This window comes from Diospyros lotus, chromosome 2 (assembly GCF_014633365.1).
Source record: "Diospyros lotus cultivar Yz01 chromosome 2, ASM1463336v1, whole genome shotgun sequence".
NCBI classification, from domain to species: domain Eukaryota; kingdom Viridiplantae; phylum Streptophyta; class Magnoliopsida; order Ericales; family Ebenaceae; genus Diospyros; species Diospyros lotus.
In genome coordinates, this window is record NC_068339.1 from 7,461,724 (window position 1) to 7,483,601 (window position 21,878).

The 21,878-nt window shown below is 44.4% G+C and overlaps 2 protein-coding genes across 2 annotated transcripts; one reads left to right on the forward strand and one right to left on the reverse strand.

The window, feature by feature from the left end:
* Positions 1-2,473: 2,473 nt before the first annotated feature.
* Positions 2,474-4,751, forward strand: LOC127795218 (equilibrative nucleotide transporter 8). Its single transcript, XM_052326756.1, has 2 exons — positions 2,474-3,131; positions 3,801-4,751. Exons 1-2 carry the CDS (start codon positions 2,597-2,599, stop codon positions 4,508-4,510), a joined length of 1,245 nt encoding a protein of 414 aa, XP_052182716.1. The 5' UTR covers positions 2,474-2,596; the 3' UTR covers positions 4,511-4,751.
* A 110-nt stretch (positions 4,752-4,861) lies between these two features.
* On the reverse strand, positions 4,862-21,145 carry LOC127795217 (EIN3-binding F-box protein 1-like). The gene is made up of 4 exons (XM_052326755.1): positions 20,892-21,145; positions 16,104-20,274; positions 5,193-5,328; positions 4,862-5,079 (listed from the first exon to the last, which is right to left on the reverse strand). Exons 1-2 carry the CDS (start codon positions 20,914-20,916, stop codon positions 18,362-18,364), a joined length of 1,938 nt encoding a protein of 645 aa, XP_052182715.1. The 5' UTR covers positions 20,917-21,145; the 3' UTR covers positions 4,862-5,079; positions 5,193-5,328; positions 16,104-18,361.
* Positions 21,146-21,878: the final 733 nt, after the last annotated feature.

The following is a 21,878-nucleotide window of genomic DNA, read 5'->3' on the forward strand; positions in this document are numbered from 1 at the left end:
AGTACATTACAAGTTTCATAAGATTCTCGCCCAGCCCAAGTATGGGCAGTTGTTTGTGATAGCTAGCTAGCAGTGTCATTAGAGATGGGATTGCTTGCTGCTGGTTCAGCGCTGTTGGCTGGTTCTGGATCATTTCAGAGATTATATATGTTTATACATATACATGTATATATATATGTAAGACGTAATAGCCATCCAAAACATATAAATCTCAATATAGAGAAATGACAGAATTATACACCAAACTGAAAATGGTTTTTGTTTTATCTGTGGTTCATCCACCAATAATTGAACAACTTGCAGAAATATATATAGTGTATTATGAACCAATAATAATAATAATAATAATAATAATAATAATAAAAAGCTTTCTACGAGTGAATGATTAACTTGGGAGATTGACTTGCATCGTCACTCATGATATCTTAAGAAACATATATATATATATATATGCAAGACTATATCTCCCGTCTCCTTCAAGAAAACACAATTGATCAATATTCACCATCGATCATAAAATCAAATCTAATTTTAAAAATTAATGAAAATGTTCAATATTAGATTTAATTGAATTTAAAGATCCAACTTCTGTAAACTATGCAATTATATATTCACACAACTTAACCTTACATGGAGATCCATCCCCTCAACCAGTGGAAAGTTCAATCGCATTATTATTGGGGCACTCTTATAGTATTTTTTGGTGTAAATATAAAGGTTAAGAGAGATTGGTGCAATAACAAAAGGTTTAGTGTAAAAATAAGGAATAGGAGTGGTGTAACATGAAATAGTTTAATATATAAAAATAAAAGAGATATGGTATATTTTGGAGGTAAGGGGCATAATATTTTAACTACAATTGTGCCATTGTTCCATCATTTGTTGTATAACAATCTTGTATAGCTAGCAAAGCCCTAACAAGGTCAAGAGATGACCATTTTTTTTTTTTTTTTTTTTTGTTGAATACAAATAGTTATCTTAGAGTTAGATTAATCTTAACTTTATAAGAAATTTTAATAGATTTTTGTGGTAGCGTTATAGACCCTTTCACTCTTTAAATTTAGATATAAACATAATCAGAGATCACATCTCTGAAGCTAAGAGAGGTAACTAGAACATGAAAAATGTAATAATAAAGTTTTCATAAGAGAGGAGGTAGAGAGAATGATGAAGTGAGTGACACAAGTCTAGTCTAATCAGAGAAGAAAGGAATCAAGTTCCACATAACATGAACCCACGATTCTTCTTCTGGACGCCGAAAGTAATTCCTAATTTCTTTCACTTTGACAGCCAACCAATCCTTCTCCAAGACGCAGATATAATTAAAAGTAGGTTTCATTGATTTGGCTCTCTATCTGTCCATCATCCCACCCTCCTAAGTCTATGCTAGTTTGATGAGTTTTGTCCTCACTGACCGCCAATTATACCTCCATGTCATATCAACTTGAAAGTCCACATCACTTACTTGGTCATCACCAGTGTATGAATACATAAAAGTTCATTTCAATAATTAGATGCACCCCGCAATTTTTTATTTGAAAATTAGGCTGAAATTTTGTCCCCGTTGCATATACATTCATAGTAGAAGAATATGTATGTGAGGGCAGAGTGGTTTTTGACTACTAACTCTATCAATACAAAACTTGAATAACTCAGTTATATATGACCTCCATCAATACCTTGACTACTAATTAAGATGTGTGACCACCAAAAACTGGACTAATTAAGGAGCATATTATTTGTGGGTAATAACAATATTGTAGGAGTTCCTATTTTCACTTGAAATAGGTTTCACAAATATACCTAGATTTTATTTTCCTTAAAAAACTAATCCCCAGTATATATCCTCACAATCTCTGGTATGCCCAGCCTTTGTGGAGTACTAAACTACCAGCCCCATGGGTAATAGCTTTGAAGACTTTCAAATCCACCCCCCTCTGGCTGCTGAGCTGTTCATGATTAGTGAGGCTCTCCTTTCTAGTGATGGTAAGGATGGGAATCTGATTCTAAGTTAGCAGTAGGACTACTTGTCCTCCACTAGTACGTACATTCAAGTGGTGATTAACAACAATATATAGTATCATTAAACAAAATTCTAGCAAGGGATGTGCAGAATATTAAGTAATTTTGATCAAAGAAGGTAAATATATGGGTACACAAATATATACGTTCTCAAGATTATTTATATATGCATAGGCTACACAGTATAGAATATAATCATTCATTCATTGTCCTAACTGGGAATTGACTAAAATTGTCGAGGCTTTGTCAAAATCCACGTACATATCAAACTATTCCTGAATGATTCGAGAGCCATCGAACACCGACAGTGACAGCAATGGCAGCTCATGCATTTGTACTTTGGAGCAGTCGATATGCAGAAGAGTACTTCTAATACTGCCCATCCGTTTCTCGTCCCCACAAGACCACCATTTTCTGCACCTTTAACCCACTGATGATCCGATTGATGCTAAATTCAAATCCGTCAATCAACTCCATGGTTGTGGAGCTTTCATTTTCACACTCGAGATAATAACACATTTAAAAGGGGCTTCTTCCATCGAAGTGATCATTTTCATGGTTTTCAATATAATTAATGGCGCAGCTTAAAGAACCATCAGGCATGCAGAAGCTCCAAGTCGTAATGGAAGCGGAGCCAATTAGGGACACATGCAGACTCGTTTATGTGATCCATTTCATGCTTGGCGCAGGCAACTTGCTTCCATGGAACGCCTTGATCACTGCGGTGGATTACTTCGGCCAGCTTTACCCGGCGAGGCACGTCGAGAGGGTCTTCTCGGTGGCTTACATGGGATCTTCTCTGTTCGTTCTGGTTCTGATGTTGAGCTGGGGAGGGTGCAGAGGAAAGCAGAGGTTTAGAATAAGGATGAACGTGGGGTTTTGCATGTTTGTTGCGTCTGTCATGGTGACTCCATTGCTGGACTGGGAGGGGAATATTATTGGATCGAATAATAATAATATTAATAATGCAGTCGGCTTTGCTGCAATAGTTGCATCGGTTGTGGTATGTGGTTTGGCTGATGGATTGATAGGAGGAAGCTTGGTTGGATCTGCTGGCAGGCTGCCGAAACAGTACATGCAAGCTGTTTTTGCAGGAACAGCTTCTTCAGGTTCAAACTCTAACCAACCCTCGTGTCCAAATTAGTGGTCATCGATCCCACCTTTTTAGATTTCTTTTTCTTTTTGTTCTTAGTAGATTGAAAGGGTTAAATAGTGATAGTGAGAAAGGAATATTCATACACGTAGTTAATGTCAGCTCATTGAGACTCAATTTAGAGGTTCGGTTTTCACTGGACCAATTTGATATTCCCACATTATATTTGAGGAATTATCAGACTATTATGGATAAATCAACTTACTGGTGGTATTATCCGTCTCTTTACTCTTAAACTCCGTCGAAACATGGCAAATGGCCGCTGAAGTCTCATGCATGCAGCAGGATAGGATGTTCAAACTTGAGACGACTGATCTCTAGGTTGCCCAACTCTCTTGTAGTCCAAATGATCACACTGTACTCGATTTCATTGGTTCCTAGTGTTATCTAAAACATGATAGCTCTCTGTAAAAGCATAGGGAAAATAGTGATTCCCAAATAAAGATGTGGTCCTAGCTGCTTAGTATGTAAAAAGGAAGGGGACTTAAGTTTGCAGTACTAGCTCAAGTAAGCTAGCTAGATTGACCATTTTGGATATATATTTATTGGGAAATTAATGAAGATTTAAATATCATTAATTAATCTTACATCTCATTTAGTTTCCTGATAATTAACATCACAACAGGGGTTCTGGTATGCATCCTGAGGATTATAACAAAGGCATCACTTCCACAAACACCACAGGGTCTCCGAACAAGCGCCCACTTCTACTTCATAGTCACCGCCTTCATTTTGCTGGCCTGCATCATTTGCTGCAATCTGCTCTACAAGCTCCCAACCATGCAACACTATTGCAAACCAATTCTACAGGATCATCACATCCCAACCAGTTCCAGCAGCAGACACTTATTCTGGGACGTGGCCAGGAAAATCCGGTGGCCGGCTCTAGGAATCTTCATGATCTACACTGTAACTCTCTCCATTTTCCCAGGATTCATAGCCGAGAATCTCAAGTCCAAAATTCTTCAAGATTGGTACCCGGTTATGCTGATTGCAACGTACAATGTCGCAGATCTTGTGGGAAAGTCTCTAACTGCAACTTATGTTGTGGAGAGTATTGGAAAGACTACATGGGGCTGCATTGCCAGGCTTGTGTTCTATCCCCTCTTCACAGTGTGCCTCCATGGCCCCAAATGGCTGAAAACTGAAGTACCAATGGCGTTTCTGACAATTTCACTTGGCTTGACCAATGGGTATCTGACAAGCGTTTTAATGATTCTGACTCCTAAATCAGTGTCGACAGATGAAGCCGAAGTGTCGGCGGTTGTGATGGCAGTGTTCTTAGGGATGGGGTTGGTTAGTGGATCAGTACTTGGCTGGTTTTGGATCATTTGAAACTCAGCATCATTGATCTCTTAGTTAGTGTAATCATTACGGGCTGCCTCATCAAAGACAAATCGAACTGGACCCCATCTCTATCTTGTCGGATCAGGGTCAGATTGGGCCAACCCAACCGTGATTTGGACCTCACAGCCCTCGGCCCCTAGGATATTTAAATATTGTCTTTTTTTTTTTTTTTTGGGTTAAAACAATGTTATGGCTTTTGAATTGCTTTGTTAACTGTATTCGACTAAGGAAGCATGGTTTCTCCCTTCCTCTTCTTGATCTTGATCTTTTCAATTCAAAATGCTGAACGTGAAACATAGCAAGCTATTCACACGAAAGAATAATAGCAAGAAAGAGCCCAAGAAAAAGATGTTCAGATGAGTCATAACATATAATAATATATAGATAATTTACAAGAGATGGATGGTGGTGAGCCCAAGAAGCCGCAGCAGCGGCTCTGGGAGGAGGTCCTTGCAAGATACTTGTTGGTGAAAATTCTCTTTCAACGTCACCTTCGCCTTCATCATCTTCTTCCTCGGTCTCCCAAAAGAAACCGAGCATATGAAGCACAAACATGGCTGCACCACCAAGGACAACAATCGACTACTTAATTTCGTATATAAATATATAAAGTTTAAATCAAACTAACAACTGATTCAGGGGAGATTGAATTGAATCGTGATATCCTTACCAGTCTTTGTCCAAGTAACTCTGGGCACGACGCGAATCGCCGTGGCTCTCTGCCGTATCAAATCACCATAGACACTTGGGTTTGCCACTATTGCTCTTTCAAAGTACTTTTCAGCCTTCACGAAATCACCCCCTACCTGGCTTGCATTATTCCAAATCAACCCATTAGAAACAGAGAGATTCTCTCCTTATCAAGATGCAACCTCATTTAATCACACTTCCAAGCCTACAATTTTCTTCTTTTTTTTCTTTGGCTTCAAAATTATTTTCCTTGAAGTTGGAAGTGGAATTAAGTTAAGCTTGGTTTCCGAAACCAGGACATCACGCATTTGCCTGGGTTCTTTTCTCAGGAACCAGAAAACTTGATTCTCTGCCAAAATATTTTCATCAAGAAGGTGATGCATAATTTTCCTGAGTTCTTTTCCTAGAAACCAACACAAATCAACTGTAGTAAATCCGGGTTTGTAACCGGATCGGTCCGCCCATAACGGACTCCGAATTCAGACAGGGATCCTGATTCAGATCCGAATCTACAAGTACAGTTGCTGGGAGAACAACTGCAATTCGGCAGATGAACCCCACTTCCTCCAAGTGTGGAGGAAGTGGGCAAATGGCAGGGGAGGATGCTCGTGCATGCTAGTATATATATATTGACGAGGAGAATGCCTTCGGTCTCATAATTATGCCAATGCCTCAGACAGATACCTAGTGACAGTCAAGAGATACGTTTCTTAATAGGGAGTCTCGTATGTGATCTTCTTGTTTAAATCTAGAAGACACATGGCAGATAAGCATCGCCACTTCAATCGGATAGGCACTCAGTAAAGAAATCTCCGAGGCCGTAGGAACAGACTAACTCACCGAAGGTCACGGAGGCAGCAGCTATCCCGAACTCCTCGGAGATGGATACTATCACGAAATCCTTATCAAGAAGGTTCTGAAGAAGACAGAGGGGAGATCCCGAAGATCCCTCCATGATCCCTATCCCGAGAAAAGGTTAAAAGGGGAGGCAAGGTAAGAGAAAGGGGATTCCTTTTCTTTTCTTGAGCATATAGTTTGAGTAAATACACTTAATCCTCAATAGAGAGATATCTGACTTGATCGTCGGAGGTTGACTGGGGGAACAAGTCCCCGTCTCCATTGCAGGTACCTCTGAAGAGGCAAGAAGGGAACGTGCGGCTACCACTTCATAAAATTAATCATCAATTGGCGCCCACCATAGGGCCGACATTCTTTTCTTCTGTCTCTCTAGTGCAGCAGACAATCTTGCCTTTTTTTTTTCCTTGAATAGCAACCAGAAGACAGCCGTCTCGGGCCGTGGGGGGCAACCCTGTTCCAAAGCCGAGTCAGCAGAACCCTCCCCGAAGCCCGCCGGGGAGGGCTCGGAGTCCAGAGGGCCCTCCGCCTCCGGCTGATCGGATAGCACTCCTAGAGGGTCAAGTGCAACGATTGACGGAGTTACTCATGGGCTTTTTGGATCGCCAGCATCAGCAAGCCCAGCATTCTCGAGCGGAAGAAAGGCACGAGCCCCCGAGAGAGAAGGAGTCCTATCGGCGGGATGAGAATCCGCAGAGGCCGGGACAAGATGATGGCCATGGCGAGGTGGCCGAGTCTTTTGACTTGTCGTTTGTGCAGCAGCGGGAGGAAAAAAGATTGCGACAGCTAGAAGAGGAGATGGCCGCCCTATAGCCGAAGACCGGAGAGGCTCAAGGACTAAGGATAAATCAGCCCCTCAGCCTAGATATCATGGCGGCCATACCACCGGAGCGTCTCCGTATCCCGGCCATTAAGCCTTACGCAGGGACCTCTGACCCGATGGATCACCTTGATCTCTTTACCTCTCACATGATGGTACAGGATGCCTCAGACGCGATGTGGTGTAGGGTTTTCTTGGCCACCCTGGAGGGGCATGCACGGGCTTGGTATTCAAATCTGGCTCATCATTCCATCGTAAGTTTTGCGCAACTCCGAGGCAGCTTTCTAGCGCATTTTGCACCTCTCCGGAGACATCGAAAGTCTACCATGGCCTTGGTAAGTATGAAGCAGAACCAAGGAGAGCCCTTGAAGGATTTCGTCTCACGATTTAATATGGAAGCCTTGAGCATAGAGAACTTTGACCACAGCGTAGCTATGGTGGCATTCCAGAACGCCCTGAGGCCTGGCCCTTTCGCCCAATCATTAGCCAAAACACCTCCGAGTACGTTCACGGACATATTGGGCCGGGCCACGAAATACATAAATGCCGAGGAGGTCATGCAGGCTAAGATGGCGGAGCATGTGGAAAAGAAGGATAAAAAGAAGCATCCGGAGGAAAGGAAGAGTGACGACCGAAGGGAAAAACATCGTCCTAGGTGGGATTCGGGGGGCTTCACTCCTCTGAATGCCCTGAGGGCAGAGATCCTTGCTACTATTGAGGGTAAAGACTACTTGAAAAAGCCTCGATCGATGAAGGCACCATCCGACAAAAGGAACCGAAGTAAATACTGCCATTTTCATCGGGATCATGGTCATGACACGGAGGAATGTCACCAATTAAAGGAGGAGATTCAGGAACTCATCAATCGAGGTTTCCTGAGGAGCTACGTAGCCAAAGCAGGTGATTCTCGTGGAAGGAAGGATCAACGATCGCGATCAAGGAGCCCCCCCAAGAGGGACCGCACGGAGGATCGAAATCGGGCTCAACGGGAGAGATCGCATCGAGGGGAAGACGATCATCCTCAGCCTCCGGTATTCCATACACTCGCAGCAGGGGAGGTCCCGGTCATGAAGGGTGAAAAAGGTGGTGCCGTCCGGCTGAAAAGATCGAGGAGTGTGGATCCAATCTCTTTTTCAGATAGCGACCTCCCGGGATACCCGAATCGAAATGACCCACTGGTGATAACAGCTGAACTCGGGAAGTGGGAGCTTCGGCGGATCCTCGTGGATCCAGGGAGCTCTTCGAAAATCTTGTATCGGCAGGCCTTCTTAGGCATGGGGTATGAAATGACACAGTTGAGGACAGCGAGGGTCCCTTTGGTGGGATTTGATGGTGAAGCCGTATATTCAGAAGGGATCATTCAGCTCCCATTGACGGTAGGGAGAGATTCTCGAACTTCTCGAGTTATGCTAGACATCCTGGTAGCAGACGTGCCTTCGGCTTACAACATGATTCTAGGAAGATCTGGTCTCAATGCCCTTCGGGCTATTCCAAGCACATATCATATGATGATGAAGTTTCCCACAGATAGGGGGACGGGCGAAGTGCGGGGAGATTTGCGCTTAGCCCGTGAATGTTACATGGCCTCTATAGGCATTGCGATGGGTAAAGAACCAGGGCCGCAAAGGGACGCTGACCTCCCGAAGGAGGTCAGTTTTTTACTAGAAGGACTCGAAGATCCCAAAACAGCAGAGCCGATGGATGAATTGGAAGAAGTACCTTTGGAAGAAGTTGCCTAAACTGATGCATAAGAGTGAGTATGGAGTTAAAGGACCCGTTGAGGAGTTGGATAGTATCACTCCTTAGACAGTACACAAACATCTTCGCATGGACAGCCCGGGACATGCCAGGAGTAGATCCAGAGGTAATGACACAGACTAGGGATCCGATCAGGCTTTCAGCTTGTCAGGCAGAAGAAGCGAAGCTTCGCCCCAGATAGAGCTCGGGCAATCGAGGAGGAGGTTGCAAAGTTGACAGAAGCGCGCCACATTCGGGAGGTGGATTATCCAAATTGGTTAGCAAATGTCGTGCTGGTTCCCAAAGGGCAGAGCAAGTGGAGACTTTGTATCGATTTCACCGATCTTAATAAAGCCTGCCCAAAGGATAGTTACCCACTCCCGAGGATTGACGCCCTAATTGATGGAACTGCTGGATGTTCACTCATGAGTTTCTTGGATGCTTTTCAGGGATATCACCAGATTCCGTTGCACCCAAAGGACCAAGAGAAGACGACATTTATTACCAACAAGACAACCTACTGTTACACCGTAATGCCTTTTGGTTTAAAGAACGCAGGAGCCACTTACCAACGCTTGGTAAATAAGCTTTTTCAGCACCAGCTCGGGAGAAATATGGAGGCATACGTTGACGACATGCTGGTAAAAAGCCTGGTGGCTGAACGTCATCCAGAGGATTTGGAGGAGTGTTTCAAAACCCTTCGTAAGTTCCATATGAAACTTAATCTTGTCAAATGTGCTTTCGGCGTTTCTGCAGGAAAGTTCTTGGGCTACATAGTACACCACCGAGGGATTGAGGTGAACCCTGCGAAGGTCAAAGCTATCATGGATATGCCAGCCCCGAGGAGTGTGAAAGAGGTACAGAGCCTTATGGGTAGGATGACAGCCCTTGGCAGATTCCTTTCTCGTTTGGCAGAAAAAGGCCTTCCTTTCTACAAGGTCTTATCAAAGGCAAACAACTTCGAATGGAATTCTGAATGCCAGCGAGCTTTTGAAAAGCTGAAGGAGCACCTGGCCACGCCCCCGGTTCTTACCAAGCCGAAGCCTGGAGAACCATTATATATATATATATCTAGCGGTGGCCAATGAGGCCATAAGCTCGGTGTTGATACGAGAAGAAGATAAGATCCAGAGGCCTGTTTATTATGCGAGTAAACGATTGTCGGGAGCTGAGGTTCGGTATCCTCCTATGGAAAAACTGGCTTTCGCCTTAATAATATCGGCGAGGAAACTCCGACCTTACTTTCAAGCTCATACGATTATAATGCTTACTAATCAACCTTTGAAGCAGGTCCTTAGCAAACCAGAACTTTCAGGACGGATGTTGAAGTGGGCAGTGGAGCTCACCGCCTTCGACATTGAGTATAGGCCGCGACCGGCTATTAAGGCGCAGTCGTTAGCAGACTTTATTGTCGAAGGGACAGGAGCTCTCGAAGGCGCCGAAGAAAATCAGAGACCATGGCTGGTGGTAGTAGACGGAAGCTCGACCTCGGGGGGTGGAGGAGCAGGATTAATGATAAAAGTCCCGAAGGGCAAATATGGCCTTATGCTTTACATTTTGAATTCCGAGTGTCTAACAACGAAGCAGAATATGAGACCTTGTTGGCTGGTCTGAGATTAGCTGAGCAATTGGGAGCTCAAAATGTCGAGGTGAGTTCAGATTCTAATTTAGTGGTGCAACAGGTGAATGGAGAATATAAAGCTCGAGAAAGTCACATGGCGCGATACTTGACCATGGTCAAAGAGTTGATGGCGCGTTTCCAACACGTAAAGGTGGAGTATGTCCCTCGGGCTATGAATACAGAGGCGGACCTGTTGTCCCGAATCGCTTCTTCCTCTTTCCCTACGAGCTCTCGGGAAATTTGGATCGAATCTCTTCCACAAAAGAGTATCGAAGAAGTCGCGGACCAGTTATGTGTAGAGGACGAGCCTAGCTGGATGGACCCTCTGTTGTCATATTTGAGAGAAGAGAGACTCCCCGAAGATGACTCAGAGGCACGGGAGGTCAAACGAAAAGCCCAAAATTTCGTGTTAGTTAGTGGGGAGCTATACAGAAGGTCTTTTTCACAACCACTACTCAAATGTATCTGACCCCGCGAAGCAGATTATATCCTACGAGAGATTCACGAAGGAATATGTGGAAACCACATCGGGGCTCGGGCTCTTAGTCAAAAGGCTCTGCGGCAGGGGTATTATTGGCCAACGATGGTACGAGATTTGGAGCAGCTAGTCAGGACTTGCGATCGATGCCAGAAAACGTCTAATTTGGTTCATGTGCCGGCAGTCACACTGGCTTATCTCGCTACGCCATGCCCCTTCGCTCAATGGGGTATTGACATCCTGGGGCCTTTTCCCCCAGCAGCTGGACAAGTCAAATATATCATGGCTGCTATCGATTATTTCACAAAGTGGGTCGAAGCTAAGGCAGTGGCCTTTATTACTGCCCGGCGGGTGAAGCAATTTCTATGGAAGAATGTAGTCTGTCGTTTCGGAGTTCCTCAGGTGCTGATCTCAGACAACGGCACTCAATTTTTCGATCGGTCTATTCAGGAATGGTGCCGGGAGTTGGGAATCAGGCAGCAATTCACCTCGGTAGCTCATCCACAGGCTAATGGCCAAATTGAGCTCGCCAACAGGACTCTGTTGCGCGATTTAAAAGCGAGAGTAGATAAGGCGAAGAGTAGCTGGGTGGAAGAACTATCGAGCATCCTGTGGTCTTACCGAACCACGGTGAAGGTTTCCACGGGAGAAACTCCTTTCAGTCTATGCTACGGCTCGAAAGCGTTAATCCCAGTTGAGATTGGAGTACCTACGCTAAGAGTAAAGCTGTTCAACCCTGAATCCAATGAACAAAGTTTGAGGGACAACCTAGACCTCCTTGATGAATTTCGTGATCAAGCGAAGATTCGACAAGCTGCTTACAATCAGCGCATAGAGAGATACTACAATCGACGAGTAAAAACACGAAATTTCCTACCGGGAGATTTGGTATTAAGGCGAGCAGATGTTCAGGGAGCCCGAGAAGCAAATAAGTTAACACTAAATTGGGAAGGTCCTTACAAAGTGACAGAAGTTCTCAGCCCTGGGGCATACAAACTACAGACCCTCGAGGGTGCACCGGTGAAAAACGCGTAGAACGTGCAAAACTTGAGAAAGTTCTATCAGTGATAACTCTTTATTATTTTCATATGATCTGTTAGTAATAATTTTTTATTACATGTCTTAGCAGTAGTATTTTTCTTTGTTGCTTTGCGTATGCTATCCAGGAATAAATTCATTTTTTTTTCTCCTATGCGTAAAAACTCATCGTTTTCCAAAGACCTGGGAAGGCACATCAGAGCAAAAAGAAGGATTTGACATACTCGCAATGGGGCTAGACCCCTCAACAAAAACAAAGGATCAGATGTGATCCTTGGGGGGTCCGAACCCCCGGCAAAGACAAAGGATCAGATGTGATCCTCGGGGGGTCCGAACCCCCGGCAAAAACAAGGGATCAGATATGATCCTCGAAAGGCTTAAGCCTTCGACGGATATAAAAGGGTTAGATACGATCCTCCCAAATCTCAACCCCTCAAGGACGATACGGGGATCAGGCGTGATCCTTGGGGGGCCGGAGCCGAACCCTTTTGAGCAAGTGGCAAGATCAAGTCCAGCGATAAGCAGGGGTGGCAAAAAGGAAGGATCAAGCCTGATCCCAAACGGTCTTTTCTTGTTTTCGACAAAAAGCAGAGGAAACAAGACAACAAAAAGGCAGTAGCAAAAGAAAATTGTGCGAAAAAATCTAACACTTTTATTATTACGATAACAGGTTTGAATACAAAAATATCTACTCTAAAGAGGACAAGGCGGCAGCAACGTCGAAGGGGATGGAGTCTACATCCAGGTTTGGGAAGCGCTCTTTGACGAGTTTCTTCATGTGCTCGAACCCGCCCCGAAGAACTTCTTCTAGTTCCGCGGTATAAGCTTCGGAGCTTCGGAAATCCTCGCGACCATTTTGAAAAGCCACTTGAGCATCCTTGAGGGCGGATTGGAGTTGGACATGAGCAGTGCGAAGGTCTTCTTTGCACCGGGAATAAGACTCAAACGCTTCGACTTGTCCCTTCTTGGCCTCCTTCAGCTCTAGAGTAAGCCTTTTTATATCCTCCTGAAGTTGGTGATTAACACCCTTAGTGGCTTTCAGTTCCTCCCCGAGCCGAGAATTGGCCTGATTAGCCTCAAGCATGTTTTTTTGGACCAACTCCAGATCCTCGCGCACTTGAGCTTCAGCTTCGTTGGCGAGTCGGGCATTTTCTTGCGCCAGCTCAACAAACTTAGTTAAAATGTGAACACGGTGTTCGAGACTCGATAGTTGGGAGGAAAGAGACTCAAGCCCCCGAAACCTTTCGACCTCAGACTCCAGGGAAATAATCCGGGCTCGAAGTTCGGATTCTCGCCGAGAGACCAAACCTTGGAACTCTGTAAGGTTCTAAGGAAGTGAAAACAGAACATAGATTAAGACTTACTCGCATAGAAAAAGGGCGAGGTCAAAAGAGAAAGGAACACGGTTGTACCCTCAGAATCTCGGCGCAGTAGTTGGTTTCGTTCGGGGTTCGTAGGGGTCCCCGATAGGATTAAAGCTGTTGAGGGAACATTAGTGGCTTTAAGAGCCGGAGGCTCGGAGGGAGTGGCAGCCGGGGAGGTGGTCTCCATCCTATGACATTTCGTCTGGCGTGCTAATATTTCCTTCGTTGATAACGCCAAAGCCTCTTCCAGCGAAGCCTCCCCCATCAGCTCTGAACGCCCCGCTGGTGCTAATGGCGTTAAAATTCGTTTAAAAACCGAACTGATAGGGATGTTGGGAGACGTAGCACTGGACTCCGTACCTGCCAAGGTTTGTTTTTTCTGGGCCTCTGTACGAGCTGCAGCAAACACCTGTGCGATAGTTGCCGAATCATCTTCATGAGAGATCGGCGAGGGCGCAGGCATGGTGGAAGTTTCCTGTTGCGCGTTCGGAGGGTCTCTGGTATGAGAAGCGAGGAGTTGGGAAGATGGGTCCCCCGAACCCCTAGCGACGTCGCTCTTGGAAGCCTCTTGGAAGGTTCGAGGATCTCCCTCCACCGCTCTTCGCGACCTAGAAGGTATTGAGTTTTTTTTATTCTTCCTGCTCTTTGGAACTCGCTCGGGAGGTACAGCCCTCTCCGACATTCTCTGGTTGCTGGGAGAAGCCGAGGGACCCTTACTCCCGGGGAAGTCCAAAATCATTTCTCCGGTGATAGAAGAATACGATATCTCCCAGACCTCTTCAACTAAGAAAGAGATAACGATGAAAATCATTTAACAAACAAAGGAAGAAGAGAGAGTAAAGAAGAGGATGAAAGAAGAAGAGCTCACAGTTCTCGCCGTCCAAGCCCGCTTAGGTAAGGCTAAGATTGGAAAGCCATCATTCTTCCCAGTTCCGGCTGTTCTTCATAAGTCGGCAGGCGAAATCTTCGATGGTCTCGACGCTCGGACGCTTGTGCTTGGTATCTAGAGTCCACTCGTTGCAGACAGACCAGATTTCTTGAGAAGAGCCGGATGGCCTGGGGCGGACGAAGACGAAGCGCTCTTTCCAATCATCAGAATCTTTCGACCGGCCAGATTGCATGAGAGTCGAGGCAGAAATCTCAAGTCCGGAGTACCCCTTGCAGGCGAGGAGGCGGCCATCTTTCACGATTCGGGGGGAGATGGAGATCCACCCTCCTGGGTCGCGGTTGGTCGTGAAGAAGTAGTCGAAGAGGTCCCTGGTTGGCTCAATTTTGCCAGTATGGCAAATAAGGAGGAACCCCATCAGGTATCGCCATCCGAAGGGGGATAGCTGGGCGGGAGCGATGGTAAGATGTTGAAGTAAGGACATCACTCTTCTTCGGGGGAAGCCAAAAGCCCCTATCAAAAGCACACTTGTAAATGCAGAGGCGACCGGCGACGAGATGACACACTCGCAAATGGCTATTGAACTCTACTTCCCACTCTTCAGGGACATTGTATTTTTCTCTGAACTGCTGGCATTCCGTCTGGCTCATCCATTGGCATGGAATTGAGGCAGCAGGGTGTTTTTCCCATTCAATAAGCTCTGCGCCGGCGGAATTGAACCTCCCAGAACCAATTATCGCCATAGCAAAGAGGTAGCAGAAAGAGATGCGGAAGAAGGGGAAAATGCTTACTGGCACTAGAAGAGCTAAAGCTGAAGGAAAGTCGAGTGGAAAGAGAAGTAAATGGGGTAAAGAGTTCCCATTTAAACTGCAGGAGTAAGAGACCAAAGGGCGAGCAATAATGGGCATTAATCACCCTGGATTGGCAGAGCTCGAAAGACGAAAAGGTCTTGGACAACGCATAGGGAAGGGATATCGCCGTCAAAACCAATCGATTCTCGCTCCCTCCAGACACGCGCAAAAAAAAAAAAAAAAAAAAGAGAAGAAGAAGAGAAATACGACCAACTCTCCGGACCTCATAGATATCAATCAACAAGAAGTTAGAGGGAGGAGCATCGGGAGCTTTACCACTCATCTCGCCCTTCAAGCCGAAGAGCTCAAGAAGTGGGGGGGCAAGTGATGAGGAGAATGCCCTCGATCCCATAATTACGCCAATGCCCCAGACAGATACCCAGTGGCGATCAGGAGATACGTTTCCTAATAGGGAGTTTTGTCTGTGATCTTCTTGTTTAAATCTAGAAGACACATGGCAGACAAACATCGCCACGTCAATCGGATAGGCACTCAGTAAAGAAATCTCCGAGGCCGTAGGAACAGACTAACTCGCCGAAGGTCACGGAGGCAGCAGCTATCCCGAACTCCTCGGAGACGGATACTATCACGAAATCCTTATCAAGAAGGTTCCGAAGAAAACGGAGGGGAGATCCCGAAGATCCCTCCATGATCCCTATCCCGAGAAAAGGTTAAAAGGGGAGGCGAGGTAAGAGAAAGTGGATTCCTTTTCTTTTCTTGAGCATATAGTTTGAGTAAATACACTTAATTCTCAATTGAGAGATATCTGACTTGATCGTCGGAGGTTGATCGGGGGAACAAGTCCCCGTCTCCATTGCAGGTACCTTTGAAGAGGCAAGAATGGAACGTGCGGCGACCACTTCATAAAATTAATCATCATATATATATATATATATATATATACAACAGAAATGGTTGCTGAAAAATTGGCTGGAGAGAAAAGGGGCAAAAGAAAAATTGAAGTGCTCGTGTGCATTTCAACTTGTGTAGAAGGCAACGAACTCTCAAAACAGATTCTCTGTGTGACTTTTAAGCTGTGGCAAACAAACGATTTCCGATTTTGTAATTTCATTTTTGAACTAGTAATTCAACTTACAAAGATCCGACCTAATTGGGCTGAGCAAAATCAGATAAGTTCGGTTTCAATTATTGATAGTTTTGCATATACCATTTGATTTCAATATTCTAACGTCAACCAAAAAAACTTGGAACTTTAGTCGTGTGCATGCAAATGCATTCACCTCTTTCAAGAGTACTGCAAATTGCTAAGGAGCAGAGCGTTGCCAGGATTTGCCTCAAGTCATATTCTGATAATGCACATCCAAATTGCCACTCCCATGACCTCAATCCCAGGCACCAGAATTCTCATCTCCATCACCACCGTCTGATCCTCCTCCGCCGCCGCTTCTGCCACCCACAGGAAAGCTCTCCAATTCTCTCTCCAACCCCAACATCACAGCACCCTCATCCAACCCGGAACCTAAAAGCAGAACCCGATTCCACATCTCCGCCCTCCTCCTCCTCGCCTTCCTCCACCGAGATCGGCGGCAACCCACTTAAGCTCCGGCTGAGCGGGCGCTTCTTGGAGAAGGACAGATCTTTGAGGTCGCTCTGCGACGGCATTCTGGACCTTCTGGTCATCTTATTCGGCAACTCATCATCTTCCGGAGGCAATGAAAGCACGGACAGCGATCTGGCCTTTTGTGATCTGAACCGCAAATTCGGGCTCCAGCAAAGCGCTAGAGTCTTTACGATTGCGAAGCCATGAGTTCAGTACCGGCGTCGACCAGCTTCGTAGAAGCATTGTGTGGTTCGCCGTTTCGTTGGGAGAGGAGGGAAGAGGTCTTGGTCTTTGTGTCATAGAAACTCAGCCTCAGATCAGACCTCAACCGTTGATCCTCCTATATAAAAACAAATTCCAGTGCTGCTTTTAAAACAAAAACTAATAAAAGAAAAGGTAAGTCGAGAAGGGTTTGCTTGGGTTCGACTTTCGCCGACAGAACTAAACAATGGTTTTGGTTTTAGCGTCAGAACCCATCCTGTGGTTCCGGCAAGGGTTCCAAGGCCAGAAATCAGATGGGTTTCAGCCATCTCTTACCCCATCGCCAATTTGGCTGGCAGTTAACAGCAGGCTTTCCAGCACCAGAACCCAAATGGTTCTAGGCATCACCGACATCTTAGTCAGTGATGGGCGGAACCCACCTGAGTTTTGGCCATTGAGACATTTTATTTTTTACTTTTAGTTTGAGGGAAATTAAGTTTAAGCTTATGTTAATTGTAGTATAGAGGAGTATTTTGGAAATTTAATCAAAGTGCATTAATTAATTCGGCTTAAAAATAATCATAAGAGGGATTATAAGGTCAATTTATCTTAAAAAATTGCAAACGTTAAACTTCTTGTAGGATGGTGATATTGTTTCCCTAGAAAGCAAAAAAATGCCCAAAATAGCATTGCTTTGTTTTCAAAATCATAGCAATTGTAGAACCAACAGGCTTTAGCAATCACAGCAGCAGCAGAAAGCATAAACAGCAATGGACTGTTGATGATTTTCTTGATTAGACAATTACAGAATGGTTATTGTGCTTGTTCTGAGTCCTCGGAAGTTTTAAGAGGAAAATATGAACAGTACAGAATTCATGGTGAAGTTGTTATCAACCCGGAAATAATATATATGAGAAATCAACTTTCATGGTCTCTCGGCAAAGGCACACGCAATTGGTGTCCCGCCCAAGAAAGAGACCCAAGTCCTAGTTGCCCGCTAAATGGTAAACAGGACATCATAATTCAGCAATGCTATGTTGCCCACTGCCGGGCAACATAGCATTGCTGCATCATAATTTACCTCAAACATCCTAGCTAATAAGTTTTAACCCAATCCAAAACCATGTGTAAAAATAGGACCAAAATTCAGAAGACAATTTAAGAAAGGGCCGGGGATAAACAAAACAAATAACAGGGAAGGTTCATCACACTCCATTGTCACGGTGTGTAGTTGCAGGATAGAATCATTCACCAGCGGAGGCGCCCTGCAGATATAGAGCTTGAATCATCCCATCAAACACTAGGACCCGGTTTACAAAAACAACCAACAAAGTCAAGGTTGTCATGGCAAAATAGACAACACAACATCCACACTCTTTTGACACAACATCCATAACAAGACTCGGACAAGCTGGAAACTGACACCATCCCGGAGAAAAAGTTTCTTACATTACTCGATTAAAGGCAGATCAGGAAAGAAATCAGGACCTTCAACCTCCCGATACCTGGGCTAAGTAACTGTATCCAGAGAACCATGGCTGTGACAGAGGCCGTCCCCCCCCCCCCCTTCAATGGGAGGCTAAAATATTCAAAAACAGGCTTCCCCAAGTAGGAAACCTGCAAAAACCCGATGGAACAAAGATCTACAAAAGTCTTCTGGAAAACAACCAACCTACTACTGATGTTTTAAACATGTAACTGTTGTATTTCTACTTGTCTGAGCTGCATGTACCAGCTTTAGAAGACGATATCGCATCTCCACAAGCTCCTCACAAGTAGCTCTATGGCACTGTTGCTGATTGAATTGCAGCTTACAAGATTTAGTCCCACCAGATGTTTACCTAATTTTTTCAGGGAGAGAATACTCTTTCCGGATATCTTAAAGCAGCCAGACAGGGAAAGGATCTGCAACTTCAGCTGCTCTGCGCAAGACAAAACAGCAACTCCAGAATCAGAGATCGAACACTTCGACAGATCTAGATCATTCAGTACCAGGCAATTGTCTGCAACCGCCACCAGGCTTGCATCTGTAACCTTTCCGCAGCCATTAAGATCCAGGACTTGAAGGGTTCCACCGTGTAGCCTAACCAATGCGGAGACCACTTCATCCGTCAAATTCAAGCAACCGCTGAGATTGACCTTAACTAGTCCTGCCTCACAGCTCTCCACAAGTGGAAGAAGCCCAGAATCTGTAATTCCACAAAGCCCAGTCAGATCTAGCTGATGTAGCTGAGGGCACAGTTTCCCCACCTTTGCCAAGCTAGCATTTCCAAAACCCGGGCAGCTTCTTATGGACAAGGAGCGAAGCGATTCACAAGGGAAGAGGAAAGGTGTTTCCAGAGATACATCTCTGATTCCCATGCATTTAATGACAGCTAGAGACTTCAACTTTGATTGACAATTTGAGAGTGTATCCAAAATCCCCAACTGGGTGATCCTGTTGCACTCCTCCAATTGTAAACTTTCAAGAGACCCAGTGGCTTTGGCAAAACCCAACAACCCACCATCAGATAGAAAGCAACACTTACGAAGCCACAAATGTTTCAGGTTACGGCAACCCTTCCCAATTGACTCAAGACTTAGATCTGTTGTCCCCCAACACGACGAAATGGTCAGAGATGCCAATTTCTCCAAGCCCTGGGCTTTACCCATGACCCAAAAACCCCTCTCGCTCACTCTTTGGAGGCCACTAAGAACCAGACTAGCAAGGGCCTTCCCGTAATGCCCAATTACGGCGAGAGAGAAATCTGTTATGTTCAGGGCCTGAAGTTTAAGCTTTGCCAAGACACAAGAGGCTGATGACATGAGGCCCGCAATTCCCAGATCCCCAACAAGCGGACAATCCTTGATAGTGACGCATTGCAGCTTTGGGCAGCACCTTCCAAGTTCTTGCAAGGTCTCGTTGCCAATATTCGGACAAGATTCAATTTCCAAAGAAGTCAAGTTTGGGGAGTTCTTTGCAACTGCAATTAAACCCTTGCTGGAAATCAAAGGGCATTGGCAGAGGTCAAGCTTCTCCAAGGAGTGGCATTCCTTGGCCATCTCAAACAAACCTTCATCACCAACGAAAGGGACATTCCACAGGGAGAGAACCCTCAGAGAAGGGCAAGCACGGGCAATCGCCGAGAGTCCTTTGTCGGTGACACTACAAGTAGAGCTGCCTCCCCTGATTAAAAGCTTGACGAGGCCCCCACAGCTCAAAGTTCCTACTGCAATAGCAGCAAGTCTTATATCCGTTGCTTTCTTCCCTTCCAAACTCCTTGTAAGGCATCCATCATTCTCAAACTCCATATCTTCCTCACCAGAGATTGCGCCAACATGATCTGATCCTCCCTTAGCATTCTTGTTCGTGCAGATCTCAGAACTACGAAGACTGCTTAAAAGCATAAGCCACCTCTTGGACACACAAGCAGAGACACTCCTTGCTTCATCTCCGGGGAGGCGTCTGAAAATCTCAAATAAGCATTCATCTGGAAGTACTTCAATGGATGGTGTCCCTTCCTCGGACCTTTTATCTGAGCAAGACAATGAGGAACTAACCCGAGCCCTCTTTCTAGGAGGACCATGCCCATCCAAATGGGAATCAATCGAACATGAGAGCCTCGAATCCTTCGAATAAACTGGACCCCCAGAAAAGATTTCATCATCTCCTGAAAATCCAGCAACAGAAACTAACGTCAGTCAAGTTTCTTAAAACTCTTACTTCTCCGATTGAATCTTTCGAGACTTCCATTATATAGCTATGTTAGAACCACAATATCAGAAAGGAACAATTCCTATTTTTCTTTCTAGAGAACAATTTCACGAAGATCAGAAAGAGAGGAGCAACCTATTTTTCTTCCGGAAAATTTTGACAAACTTAAAATGGTGAAATAAAAGGTCTTCAGACGAATTTGGGATTTGTTCACATGACACCGTCAAATCTTATCAAGGACGTTCAGTCCAAAGATTGTATCACCAACAATGAAAAATGGAAGAATGGTATTCCATGTTAGAATCTCAATCCGAATCTCAGAAAAGTATGTTTAAATAGAAAGGTTTTTCCACATTACAATCCCAATCGGAATATCAGAAAAGCGGGCTCAAATAGAAAAGTTATTCCATATTACAATCCCCGATCAGAAAAGCGCATTCAAATACCAATAGAGAAGTATGTTTAAATAGAACCATTCTTACTAACAGATCTGCATATCATTAAAATCCGAGCTCAACCCAGGTACCAAAATCAGTCAAGTTAGCAAGAAAACTCATAAAGATCCAAACATACCACTGTAATTGACAAGAGCAGGCATGGCTGGTTCCTAGTCCAAACCCCGCGACCAAAAGCAGAAAAGAAGAGACCGATCACCAAAAACCCCGCAACCAAAAGCAGAAATATGGGTAGATGTTCGAATATCGATTGCATTACACAGAACAGAGGTCCAAAGTCATCAGCAACTCATCTCAGTAGAGCAAAAATGGCAGAGAGAGAGAGAGAGGGTTTGCTTGTCTTCTGAAGTTTTTGCTACACAGTAGGGTAGATATTCAGTTTTATATATATATACAGATATACATATGGTGGGTGAGTGCATGAATGTACATATAAATACATGCATGTAATTTTAATATGTTTGGTAGCCCCCAGATTCATTGTTGACGCCTCTCCTGCAGTGTTCAATGAATTCTTCCATGAAGCCGCTTTTTGGCCGGCAATACTAATTCTTCGCCCTTTCCCGTTGTACAAAAACCGGTTGCTGCAAATTGATTACTTTTCTTCTTTTTTTTAAATTTGTCCTTTTTCAATTTTATTTATAAAGGCTGATTTATTAATGTAATTACTGTTTTTTATTTAATAATTTTGTTATATTACATGCATTTGAGTAATAGTGAACAAACCACGCGTATATATATTAGATCAAATAAGCACGTAAAAATATTGAAAATTTGTCTTATTTAACGTTATTTAAGAGGCTGATTAATGTTAAGAAGTCACAGTTCATGCATTTGACATATATAGTGTTGTTTACTGATGGGAGTTTGCTATTCTTTTCGAACAAATAATAATTCAATGAACAAACTAAATAAAGTATGGATCATGCATATATATATCATTAAGCATATATACAAGAATATATATGCATGTATTAAGCTGATTAGGAAAAATTAAACAAAATTCATGCATTATCATTAATTACCAATGCGAGAAAAATAAACACTCCATACATGCAGTGGACGCAAGCCTAGCTGGATTAAGAATTATTGTATCTTCCAATTT

Coding starts and splice junctions, on each gene's coding strand:
- LOC127795217 (XM_052326755.1), bottom strand. CDS start 20,916: ATGCCTGCTCTTGTCAATTACAGTG. Junction 20,275..20,891: donor TGCTCTTGTCAATTACAGTG/GTATGTTTGGAT, acceptor CTGGATTTTCAG/GAGATGATGAAATCTTTTCT.
- LOC127795218 (XM_052326756.1), top strand. CDS start 2,597: ATGGCGCAGCTTAAAGAACCATCAGGCATGCAGAAGCTCCAAGTCGTA. Junction 3,132..3,800: donor TGCAGGAACAGCTTCTTCAG/GTTCAAACTCTA, acceptor ACATCACAACAG/GGGTTCTGGTATGCATCCTG.